Source organism: Calliphora vicina, chromosome 5 (genome assembly GCF_958450345.1).
Source record: "Calliphora vicina chromosome 5, idCalVici1.1, whole genome shotgun sequence".
NCBI classification, from domain to species: domain Eukaryota; kingdom Metazoa; phylum Arthropoda; class Insecta; order Diptera; family Calliphoridae; genus Calliphora; species Calliphora vicina.
In genome coordinates this window covers 50,253,068-50,266,737 of record NC_088784.1, presented here as the reverse complement: position 1 = coordinate 50,266,737, position 13,670 = coordinate 50,253,068, and the positions used below count along the sequence as shown (strand labels likewise).

At 33.1% G+C, this 13,670-nt stretch overlaps 1 protein-coding gene across 1 annotated transcript in view; it reads left to right on the top strand.

Moving 5' to 3' along the window:
- Nucleotides 1-283: 283 nt before the first annotated feature.
- Nucleotides 284-13,670, top strand: part of LOC135962099 (transmembrane protein 177) — a 214,160-nt gene continuing 200,773 nt past the window's right edge. Inside the window, exon 1 of the mRNA XM_065513840.1 lies at nt 284-447. Coding sequence (XP_065369912.1) covers nt 302-447 — 146 coding nt within the window. The 5' untranslated portion in view covers nt 284-301. The remainder of the gene's footprint in view (nt 448-13,670) is intronic.

Below are 13,670 nucleotides of genomic sequence, written 5' to 3'. Positions count from 1 at the left end.
GGCGTATTAAGCTGAATTCACCCTTGAGATTCTGAAACATTTTTTGTTCGGAACAATTTTTTTTTATATGTAGTTTTAAGTCTCTCTCAAAAATAGAACGTCAAACTACATATAAAAAAAATGTTTCAGAAACTCATGGGTGAATTCAGTTTTACAATAACAAATTTTATTTTTTATATTCACCACACCATTACAAATAATATGGTGTGTACAACATCTACAGCAATAATAAACAATCAGCTGTTTCCGGTTAATTTTCTGTTTGTTGTTTTGTTGACGGGCTTAAATCATTAAAATAATTATGGTATTGAACTACTTTATTTCTCGTTCTGGAAGAAAAATTATGACGATTCTTGCAGGAACAACGACTGCAGGACTTTTTTTAGTAAACTATGTTCCACATACATTTGGCCTAGATCGCTATAAAAAAATTATTCAGTGTTACCGGTATGTTAATTTCTGTTGTATTTTTTTTTACAAATGGGTATTTCTATTTATTTTGTAACTAGCTGAACCGACAGGCGTTGTCCTGTCTAAATTAAAAAATCTTTATGTTCGATTTGTGAGCTGTTGAAATGTGAATAATGATAATCCTAAGTCAAAATTATGGGTGTGTTAGTAAATTCAGTATGATTGCATCACTGCCGCAAATTAAAAGTTTAGCGTTCGAAAAAGCATATTTGCGATTATTGCTTTACGTCAAACGTTTTTTTAATGCAAATTGTTGGCAGTGATGCCGCAAATTTGTACAACCAATGCATCATTAACCCTACAACCCAGCGGCGAAAAGAATTAGCAAGCAGGCCTTCTGGAAGGCCTTATTTAGCAGACACAAGGACTTATTGACCCATTCCATACTCATATATTTACACACGATATCCTAGCCAGCCAAGGCCTTCTTTAACAGGCCTGATAGAAGGCCTTCTTCAACAGGCCTGGTAGCAGGCCTTCACAGGCTTGTTTTTTAAATACATTTTGTTAAATAAATTGTATATTTGATTAAGCCTAAACTATGTTTAAAATTTAATAACTTACCCGGCCTAAGCGATATCTTATTGATTTTAATTTTTTTATAATAAAATCCGATAATGACCAAGTAAAAAATTCTCCAACCGCTTTGTCCAAGAATTAAAGCAAAACTATTTTAAGTTTACTTCTTTTTTTCCTTCACTTTTTGCATTTTTTTGCATTTGTAGTTTTGTCTTTAGAATGTGAGATTTTAACGGTATTTTCTGCTTGTACTACGTTTGTAGCAACAAAAAGAAGGCAGCAGGTAGGCCTTCCATAAGGTCTTCCTGAGAAGGCAAGCGAGCATGAGTACTGTATCTAAAAAATGTCCAGGAAGGTCTTACAGAAGGCCTTATAGCTGAAGGCCTCAAAAATTTCGCCGCTGGGAAGAAATGTCTGATGGAAACTAACACACTAGCAATTTATTTACCAACACATGCATAACACGGTACAAGTTGGACAGAGAAAACAATAGCTAGAAAGAGAAAAAAAATCACACATAAACCCATCAGATGATGCATCAAATGACTTACTGTTCTTGTAGGGTAAGTTATATCCCTACAAGAACAGTAACAGTCATTTGATGCATCATCTGATGGGTATTGCTGATGGGTTTATACATCAGTAGTTCCCATCATTTTATTAAGGGCATTGTGAAAAAACTGATGTAAATATTCGTGTACGTGTGATTTTTTTTCTCTTTCTAGCTATTGTTTTCTCTGTTCAACTTGTGACGTATTATGCATGTGTTGGTAAATAAATTGCTAGTGTGTTAGTTTCCATCAGTCATTTCTTGTAGGGATGTTGCAAAAGTTTGCAGGTCGTGGCATCAGTGATGCACAAATTTACTGCATTTACGAACACACTCTTGCTACAATAAAATACAATGCACTCGCGATATGAACAACTCAACATATGAACACCCCAAAATATGAACACTGTACTTCCATGGGGTACTCTAAAATATGAACTTAGTGAACTAAGCCGTTCATATTTTAAAATATTAGCAGCTTTTTTTGTTTTTATCTCTATATGAAATTCACTTGTAGTACGCGCCGCACGATTGTGAAATTGCTTGCCAATAAGTTTACGTTCTTTTGCTATGTGATTGGCAACGTTTAAGCGAAGACTTACTGATTTTTTCAATTTGACAACACTGTAGTTAATAATTGGACAATATTTTAATTTTTCTTATTTGGATTATATTTTCATATGTGTATTGGAGTCGTTAAAATGGTTTAGATGTTACCCAACAGACCATTTCATAAGCAAAATGTAACTAAATTGTAGAATAAGCTTATTAAAGAAAAAGTTAACAATTTAACAAATATGATTGCAAATGATTTATGCACGCAATAGTTGTGTAAAGGGCACCATGCACTATCAAAGTGCTTGATGTCACTTTCGTGTACGTGTAATTTGATGATTTGATGTACACTTGATTGATGATTCGTCAATCTGCATTTTATTTTTGATTTTTTGGTGTTAACACCAATAGCGGGAATTATATTTAATTTTTATTTGCACTAAAATGTATTTAAAAATGTCAATAGCGGATGCAACTTTAATTGCAATAACGAGAACATGTTGAGAATAAATAAATAATAAACCATGAATCACCAGCACAGGCATTATGTAAAGCTACTCTTCACCTGAACACAATCGATAATTATTATAGAAAGTGGGGTATTAAGATAAACGCTGTAAAATCTCAGGCTATTTGTAAAAGAAATGCATCTGGTAAATGCGCTAGATTCGTGGTTCCGGAAAGTAAGCTTCTGAGACTCTCCTTGAATGGCGTTGAAATTCCATTTAAATCCAGTATTAAGTACCTTGGAGTAAACTTTGATAAGTTAATGAAATTTAATGATCACGGAAGAATTTTACTTACCAAAGCTAAACGTATTATTGGCATGTTTTCCAGTTTATTTAATAGTTCACACCTTCACCAAAACACGAAACTTCTTCTGTACAAGGTTGCTATCAGATCAGCTCTCATTTATGCATTTCCAATCTGGTTGTCTATTTCACCGATAGTTGCAAAAGAATTGGAAATACATGAAAGAAAAGTTCTACGAAAATGCATTGGAAGAAATTTTCAAAGCCATACAAAACGATACTCCAACTCATATAAATATACCCAGTCTGGTGTCAAACCATTGTGTGCGTATGCCTTCGACCTCCAAAGGAAATTTGTTGGGAATCTTGGTCACCATGTTAACTCCCTTACGAACGACATTTATGAGGAGGAGAGATACAGACTGGTCGAGATTTGGATACATATCGCCTATTGGTATTGTTATGGAGTCTTTGGATGCTGACATGGATCCATTCAAGCTGCCGGATTTTTATTGCAAGGCAATTCCTGGTGCCCATAGAGGATGAATTCACCACTTTTTCATCCATTTTATTTATTTATTATTTATTTATATGACAATTTATTATTTTTTTTGTACTTAAATGGTACTCTCGAATTATGTATGTACTTATTGTTCATCAATGTAACTGTTTTATTAACGTGATTTTTGAATTCTGGGAATTCCATTTCTGTTATTTAATTTATTTTCACATACAATGTATGTTGCATGTAATTATTGTTAGTCATTTAATTTATCTGTGATATCGGTTTTCACTGTTTGCCAATGTGATTTACGGTTTTGTTTTATTTAGTTTTATGTATTTATTTTGTTTAACAGTCTTCTATGTTAGTTATAGTAAATGCCGGGAGCAAGCATTGTTTGCGTATCATTTTAACAGTTCAATGTTAACAACATATCGCACTTGATCAACAAGAGGGTATTACTCAAAATTTTAAAATTTTCAGTAGAGGATAAAAACTGTTTGTGGTTACATTTTAAGAGAATTTGAAAATCTGAATACATCATAGTATGAAAATTCCATTTAAAAATATAATTACATTGTTTTTCTTTTAAATTTTTCCAATTATTGCCAAAAAATCTATTTTTTGAGTTATTAAAATTTTTCTGAAAAAATGTGAACAATTTTATTATAAAAAGAGTCACATTTCGAATTAAAATCATAAAGTAAAACCAATTTTATCAACAAAACGTATCAACTCAAAATACAACCAAATATAAATGAAACAATTTGATTTTTTTAACTTGAATAAAGGCTCAACTCAAAATAATACCTTTTTTATGAAAATATACGATGCATTTCTATTTCAACTTTTGTATTAACTTAAAATAATACCTTTTTGTTGTATAAAAGTAGTCACTACATTATCACGAAAATGGTCTCAAATGTTGTTTTCAAGATGAAAGAGTAATCGGAAAACGTTGAAATTTTTACAGTAGATATTGTTAGTTGATTTCTTGAAAAAAGAGATATTTTCAAAATTTTGAGTTAATACCCTCTTGTTGATCAAGTGCGATATGATTTTTATTTAGCAAGTTGCTTTTCATCTTTTAATGTGTATTCCATGTAAAGAAAAAAAAGACTCAATAAAACGCTTTACTTACTTGAGAATAAAGAAAAAAAAAAAAACAAAAAAAATAAATGAAATATAAACTATAAAAAATTATTCTCTTCATTCGACACACTCATCAACCTCACACCTTGAAATATTTTTGTAAATAACTTCGTGATTGATGAGAAAACACCATACACTATCAAAAAGTGACATCAAGCATTCTAAAAATCAAAATGTTTTTGATTTTCCATCAAGCGTTGTCGGTGTTACACATACAAACACATTTTCACTAATACCACAAAGTATACAGAGGCGACACGGCAAAAAAAAATATATTTTTCTCTTTCGCTCGAAACAATTTCAACTGGTTTGGTTTTGTGCTTATTTATATAGTTTTTTGTTTTAACGCACTATCTGTATTAAACCGCAAATTTGTTTTCTCTTTCTATCGAAACAATTTCAAAAAAACTGATTTTAGTGTTTTTGAACTGTCAAATTTGACACCTCTGTATACTTTGTGCTAATACTACCATAGTGCTTGATGAGTATTTTGATAGTGTATGGTGCGCTTAAAGGCTCCATTAGTCTTTGCGTTCTGTAACGTTTCTGTTCTGTGCCGTTCTGAATGCTGTTATATTGTAGTTAGTTTTTCCGTAAGATCGTATCAGCTGTTTTTAAAATAATAACCAAAAAACCATCTTGGTGATTTTGTTACTATTTTTAGTGTTTTTTGTATTTAGACCTTCAACATATTATTGTGAACATTTTTATAAATACATCTGTACATATATTTTTTGTTAATGATTTAAACTAATTTTTTTACATACATAGTACATACATTAAAAGAAATTTATATTTATTTTATTAAATTTCCATGTTTTTTTTTTAAATATTATATTATTTATTCTTTTGTTAATAATTCGGAACGTACAAACTAACTAGGCCTTAAGTGTTCTTGAGAATGATGTCCCGTTATATGACGCGTGCGTGCATTTAGTATTATTTGTTGAAGTTTTTAGCACAGAATATACAGAAGTGTCAAATTTGACGTTTAAAAAACTCCAAATCAGATGTTAGGGCAGTTCTCATAAAAAGAGATTTTTTTTTTTTAACTCTTTATTGATTTATTGAATCTGTCTATTTTGACCTTACAATAAGTATTTAAATCTTATAACTAAAATTAAAACTATTTGCTCTTCAGCAAGAGAGCCATTATGGTAAACTGTCACTCATCATAGCGGGGTGGTAGATCTGCTCTACGGAGCCTGGATCGGGTTTGGGTCTGCACAAGTTGTCTTGCAAGCGTATTGGGATGGTTTCGCAGCTTCACAATATATTTCTCACGGACTTTCTTGAACTTTTCCTTTACCAATGTCACTTCTAGGTCTCTGTGGATGTTTTCATTTCTTATGTACCATGGTGCTCCCGTCATGGTCCTAAGAATTTTAGATTGGGCCCTCTGTATAATATCAATACTGGTGTTGCTAGCCATTCCCCATAATTGAATTCCATATGTCCAAATTGGTTTTAAAACGGTCTTATACAGGATGACTTTATATTTTTTTTTTTTTTTTTTTTTTTTATTTTCATATTTTATTTATTGTATCTTCACAAAATAATGTGAACTATCAATAATTTGTTCAAATCTTAAATCTAAATATTATTTTTTTATTTACGTCCCACCACAGTTGGACGAAAAATTTTGTTTAATTTATACATCCTATCATTAGCGCAGGTCTGTTGGATTCCTTCTTCTTAGTCGGATGTAGCCATTACTTCCCATTAATGTTCGTGCAAGTGGGTTTGGGTGAACTTCTAACTTTTTAAAATATGACTCCGCTTGTTTTTTTATTTCATTTTTCACCAGGGAGACACCTAGGTCCTTATGAATGTTAATATTTCTCACATACCAAGGCGCTGCTGTTATCATTCGTAATATTTTATTTTGGAATCTTTGAATTTTTTCAATATTAGAAGCTGAGGCCGTGCCCCATAATTGAATTCCATAGCACCATATGGGTTTTATTATTGAGCTGTACAGCAAAAGTTTGCAATCTAAACTCAATCTCGAGTTTTTACCAATTAGCCAGTAAATTTGTAGTAATTTTAACTTCATTTGAGTCAGTTTCGTATCTATATGCTTTTTCCAGGTAAGACGTCGGTCTAGATGCAGACCTAGATATATAACTTCAGTTTGTTGAGGTATTATATGATTATTTATTAGGATTGGAGGGCACGATTCTCTACGCAATGTGAATGTAAGATGTATACATTTTTGCTCGTTTACTTTTATTCTCCATTGTTTTAACCACCTTTCTATGTCGAGTATATGGTCTTGTAACAGTACAGATGCTTCTTGAGGGTTTTCATGAATGGCTAGTATAGCTGTGTCATCAGCAAAAGTAGATATGTGGGTTCGACTGTTTGTAGGCATATCACAAGTATATAGCAAATATAGGAAGGGACCCAGTATACTTCCTTGGGGTACGCCTGCTTCAATAGGCTGTGGTGAACTTATGAAGTCTCCCTCTTTAAGAACGAACTTTCGATGACTTAAATAACTTTCTAGAAGCTTGTGTGTGTTCACTGGTAAATATTGTTTTATTTTTATGGATAATCCTTCATGCCATACTTTGTCGAAGGCTTGCGAAACGTCGATGAAGAGTGCAGAACAATATTTTTTTTCATCAAATGTCTTGGATATGATTTCTACCAACCTGTGAGTTTGTTCTATGGTGTTATGTTTTTCTCGAAATCCGAATTGATGAGTTGGAATACAATCAAAATGATTCACTATCGGCTTTAACTTGTGCATTAACAGTTTTTCGAATAGCTTTGATATATTTGACAATAGGCTAATGGGTATATATGATTCTACTTTACTGTGATCTTTTCCCGGCTTAGGTATCATTGTAACTAAAGAAACCTTCCATTCTGGTGGATAATGTTCAAGGCGTAATATAGCATTAAAAATAAATATGATTATTCTTAATGCAATTTGGGGTAGCTCGAGGAGCATCTTGTTACTGATTTTATCAATACCAGGTGATTTTTTGGAGTTTAAATCAACAATAGCCTTGTTAATCTCTGAAATCTCAAAACGAAGTGGTTCAGCTGCAGTAATATGGGGTAATGTAGGTGGTAACTCTATTATGTCGTTTGACTCGTTTGGGGAAAATACATTCTTTAGATGACTAACAAAAAGGTTTCCTTTTTCAGTATCGTTTCTCGCCCAGCCTCCACTAGAATTACGTAGAGGAGGTCTGCTCATAACAGGTCTTTTTAATTTATTTGTAGCTCGCCATAGAGAGTAGTTTGAGTACTGGGTGGCATCTAAGTTCTCCAGATATTTATTAATCGATTCAGTTTTGCGTTTGTGAAGAAGCATACTGAGGCGTTTGCGACATTTTCTAAGCTCCGTTTTAAGTTGAGGGGATCTATAGAGTTGCCACTCTCGACGAACTCTTTTTTTTCAGCTAATAACTGTTCAATGTCTGCAGAATAGAGTCTATTGTATCTTATTTGTTGGGTTATTTGAGTGGCGTGTTCAACAGCCAGTTTTAAGTTTTGTTCAAAATTTTTCAGTGAGATATCGATATCTTCTGGTGTTCTTAGAGATATATTTTCTGTACTGTGTGTGCTAATATATTTATATTCAAGGCTTAATTTTTATTGGTCACTGATTAACCAATGAAAGCTAGAGGCTTTTAACTTCATGTGAAGTCTCTTGGTTTCTATGTGTCGGCTCCAAGTAAGCCGTCTATGCAGATGAATACCAAGGTAGGTGACATAATCAGACTGCGGTATATTAACGTTGTTGAGTGTGACAGGTGGGCAATTTCCTCTTCTTAGAGCGAACGTAACATGTATACTTTTCAGCTCATTTACCTTTATTCGCCAGTTTTTCAACCATGACTCCACACGTACGAGGTAATTCTGCAGTTGACTAGATGCCATGCGTGGGTTTTCGTCTGAGCTAATAATGGCGGTATCATCAGCAAATGTTGAAATTGTTAGTTTATCGCACGTAGGGAGGTCGGAGGTGTAAATCAAATACAGCGTAGGTCCTAGTACACTTCCCTGTGGAACGCCAACTCCAATCTTGTATTCTCTCGTCACATAATCATTGTACTTAACTCTGAAAAGTCTATTCGATAAATAAGACTCCAGCAATTTATGAGTACATAGTGGTAGTAAACATTTGATTTTATGTACTAGACCCTTATGCCCTTGTCAAAAGCCTGAGCAACGTCTAAAAAGACGGCAGAACAATATTTCTTTAATTCAAAAGATTTTCTAATCTTTCCAGTTAAACGATTGACCTGTTCAATGGTGCCATGATGTTCACGGAAACCAAATTGGTGTACTGGGATAATGTTTCCATCATTCAAAAAAGGTATTATCTTTTCCTGGAATATTTTCTCGAATATCTTCGACAAACAAGGGAGTAGGCTAATAGATCTATAAGAAGATGGCAGGGTTAAATCTTTACCCGGTTTAGGTATCATTATTATTTGAGAAATTTTCCAATTTTTTGGATAAATTCCTAGTTTCAAGATCGCATTAAACAATATAGATAGCACAATTATTGCCACATTTGGTAGGTTCTTAATCATTGATGGCGTTATTAAATCATATCCCGGTGATTTTTCAAGTCTAATTTATTTTTAATTACTCTATTAACATCCTCAGGACTAATATCGAATTAGGCTGCATTAGCCATTGTTGAAGCTGGCAGTTCTTCTAGTTCAAACTCATTTGCCGTGGAGTTGGGTTGAAATACTTCACTTAAATGTTCAGCAAATACTGAGGCTTTTTCTATAGCACTTCGTGCCCAGGTTCCGTCAGCTTTTCTTAAAGCGCTTTGTGCCTCTACCGGTGGCTTAATGTTCCTCGTTGCCTTCCAAAGAGAGAAATTTGTGTATTTTGTACTCGTCAATATATAGAGCTCAGAGTTAAGTCTCCAGCTGGGTATTCAAGGCGAATGGATGTTGCTTGCATATAATCCTTTGAAAACGGATCTAGGGCATAGTGTCTCAATCGGTTTCTAATTATGATATCGGTACCGCCATGTGCCTTACCATCCGGATGGTTTGTGTAATAAAATGAGTATCCTGATATATTAAAGTTATATCTATTTGTAAGATGTGTCTCCGAAATTAACATCACATCGATGCTTTTATTTAACATAAAATGGGAAATTTCCGATTTGTGCTGGTTTAAACCATTTGCATTCCAGAAACATATCTTCAAAAAAATCATTTTCTTGTTAATAGAATTTGAATCATTTAGTTCTGTGCTCTCAGAAGGTCTTATATTGTGTTTTGCATGGATGACATGAAGTTAGTCATATTTTGATTAAGAGAGGAAATATTCTCAGTAAGTGCTTGCATTAGGTTTTCCAACCCTCCCATATTTTGGGGGACTTTTGGCTTTTGATAACCCGTTTTTAAAATACTGGCGTATGAGCTGGCTCCAGCATTAATTGTAGCTCCCTGGCCATTTTCCTGTAATACTGGATAAGCCGCATTTATTTTATCATTTGAAAGATCTACTCCAGAGCTTAGTGGTCTAGATGTAGATACCGAATTTGTAGGTGTTGATTCAACTATTTCACCTCTCAACAGCTTTTGCCTCTCTCTTAATCTTTTTAGTAACTCCTTGTAGACCGGGCATCCGCGATAATTAGCGGAATGATCTCCACCGCAGTTACCACATTTCCTACTGAGACCATTCTCAACTATATCACATTGTGACGAAGAGTGCAGGCCTCCACATGCAACACATACTGTGCGTAGGGTACAATAATTACGTGTATGTCCAAATTCCTGACAATTGCTACACTGAACTGGACGATTACGCTTAAGAGGTTCCTCTATATTTACTCTACGATTCAACAAATATCTTAGAGTGTATATAGGGTGAGTTTCATTCTTTTTTAATTTCCCATCATCAGGCTCTAACTCAACCCTAAACATTGGCTGAGGAACCTTGTCTCTATTAAAGATATTGACTACATTCTTTGTCTGATAGCCCAATTCTTCCAGGGCCTCCTTGATTTCGTTTGTATCTACACTGGACTCTATACCTTTTATGACTACTATCAAGCCCTTGCAACTCTTAAGTTGATATGTATAAAAGTTTTTCTTACTGTCATTTAGGTGTTGAGAGATTTTTCTATAACAATCCTCAGTGTATACAACTATTTTTGTCTCTTGCACACGTTCTTATTGGAACAATATGAAAATTATTTTTTCCAATGAGTTCAATAAATGATTTCACTAAGCTATTAGAGCTAGTTTCACGAAGAAATATTGGTGGTGGTTTTAACGGTTTACGGATGGATTTATCATCATTTTTTTGATGATTAGAATCTTCCTCACCCAAGAGAGCAAAACGGTTACTTTTCAAGGGGTTATCAGTAATTTTTTGCTTTTTCTCAGAAGGCAGACTTTTCTGGGGACTTAAATTTCGCTTATTAATTCTTATATATCTAAGCATACCTGTTTGAACTGGAGATTTAGTTTTACTTATCTTATTTCCAACCTTAGGTATAGCACCCCTTGATGTACCATTATCTTCCATCACGGTATTTTGAGTGTTAAATACATTAAAACTCTCACTAGGTTTTGTTAGTGGATTATCATAAGCTTGTGTATTTATCATTGTCGACTCTGTTATATCTACTGCAGTATTTGTTGTTGTACCAGAACACTTTTTATTTTCTTTTATGCTTTGTTCTAAACGAGCATTACTAGGTGATGATGTGTGTGCAATATTGTTCTCATGTATTTGTATCACGGGGGAACAAGGGCGCGTTCTCTCAATCGGTTTGGCGGTTAAATAATTTTTGTTAAAGTCTGGATCTCTTATATTTTTGTTAGCACTTCTATTTTCACCCTCCCCGTTCAAAAATATGTAGGCATTTCTACCGTTTAAACTGAGTCTACTCTCATTATGAGAGTTCATATGCTCACAGTAATTTAACGAAATTTGAAAAAAGAAAATAAACAAAGTACTTTTAAACAAATTTCTATTTTTTTTGTTATATTGTATATTTTTTTTGTTTGTTTATATTAAACACTTAGAGAAATATTTATTTATTTTTGCGTCCAATCGCTAAATTTTTCCTTTTTATTTAAATTTTCACTGAAACCACTTAAATCGCGGAGCGAATAAAAAACACGTCTGCTTCTCATAAGAATTGCAGATGAAATATGAAATAAAAAGAGATAGCAATATATTTTGTACTACTATATCAGTGATGTGTTAAAGCAAAACGCTATATACAACACGAATTTGGTAGACAAAGAAATGTGGACAAAACAAACAAATAAATTTGTAAGACAATTTTTTCGTAGTCTGTGGCACAAAATTTTTTAAAATGGAAAATTATAAAAATGTGTTTATTGTTTACGTGTAAATTTAAATGAAACAAAATCCTTGGTTGTTTTTTACGTTTACAAAATAAAACTCCACATGTACAATAGCAATTAAAAGTAAAATATTACAAAAATAAATGATTGCATCAAACTAAATCGGAAAGAAATTGAATTATTGCGGCAGAAAATTAAGACTAAAACAAAATGAAAAGGGCAGTTACTAAAAATTAAACAAATATAGAACTATGTATATTATTTTCTGTCTCGTGACGCCTCTGTATACTTTGTGGTTTTTAGTCTTATACCGTAGACAGACGATAGAGTTAATTTGCATTAACATCACACTAATGTGAATTAAAATTTAACACTGACACGACAGTTTTTGCATTTAAGCTAGGTACTCTGTTCAAAATTTCGTGCGAAATGCTGTCAAACTACATATAAAATATTTGGATTGAAATATATGCGAAATAATTTCGCAAAAGTTGTACTCTGTTTTTATTGTGGAAAACATGTGAAATACATCTGGCAACCTTATTTTTCCACACGAAATAACATACGCAGCACTTCTTTCGCACGAAATTAAAAGCAACAGCTAGCTGTCAAACAGCATATAAAATTTTTCGCATGAAAAAACACGCCCGTAAACAAAACAACCTGGAGAAAACAAACCGGTAACAGCTGATTATACGTATGTTGTTGATGTTTTACACAAACAACTTTATTTGTTGTGTGGTGAATATAACACACTATATATTTGTTATTGTAAAAGTTTGTTGGTTTGAAAGTTTTTAACAAACCGCAACATAACCTTAAAATAAACTAAAAAAACAAACAATGACAAATAATAATTTTTAAATGCATTTACAAAAATTATATCAAGACATACGTACCACATCGTTAAATAAGAATATAAATAGGATGTTCATGAGTAGAGTTTAGGGCTATGGAAATATTAATTTAGAAAAAAATTGCCAAATTTATATAAGACAATGGGCATCATACCGGGAAACAGAAACGGGATATAGACTGTCGTAGGAATCGAATGCCATTAACTATTTGAAAAACTTTTAATTAGGGGATAGGTCCATTCAAACTTTGATGTCATAACCATTTTTCATGAAAAATTTTAAATTAGAAAAAAAATTGCCACAATTATACAAGGCGTTGGGCATCATATCTGGGAACGGGCACGATAAGTGGACACCCGTAGGAATCTAATGGCATACAGAAAATGTTTGGAAAAACTTGAACTTGGGGGGTAGGTCCATTCAAACATTGATGTCATGAACAAATTTTTCATGAAAAATTTTAAAATATATTGCCATAATTATACAAGGCGTTGGGCATCATATCTGGGAACGGGCACGATAAGCGGACACTCATAGGAATCTAACGGCATACAAAGAATGTTTGGAAAAACTTGAACGTGGGGGGTAGGTCCATTCAAACTTTGATGTCATAAACATTTTTCATAAAAAATTTTAAATTAGAAAATAAATTGCCACAATTATACAAGGCGTTGGGCATCATATCTGGGAAGGGGCACGATAAGTGGACACCCGTAGGAATCTAATGGCATACAGAGAATGTTTGGAAAAACTTGAACTTGGGGGGTAGGTCCATTCAAACATTGATGTCATGAACAAATTTTTCATGAAAAATTTAAAATTAGAAAATAAATTTCCATAATTATACAAGGCGTTGGGCATCATATCTGGGAACGGGCACGATAAGCGGACACTCATAGGAATCTAATGGCATACAAAGAATGTTTGGAAAAACTTGAACCTGGGGGGTAGGTCCATTCAAACTTTGATGTCATAAACATTTTTCATAAAAAATTT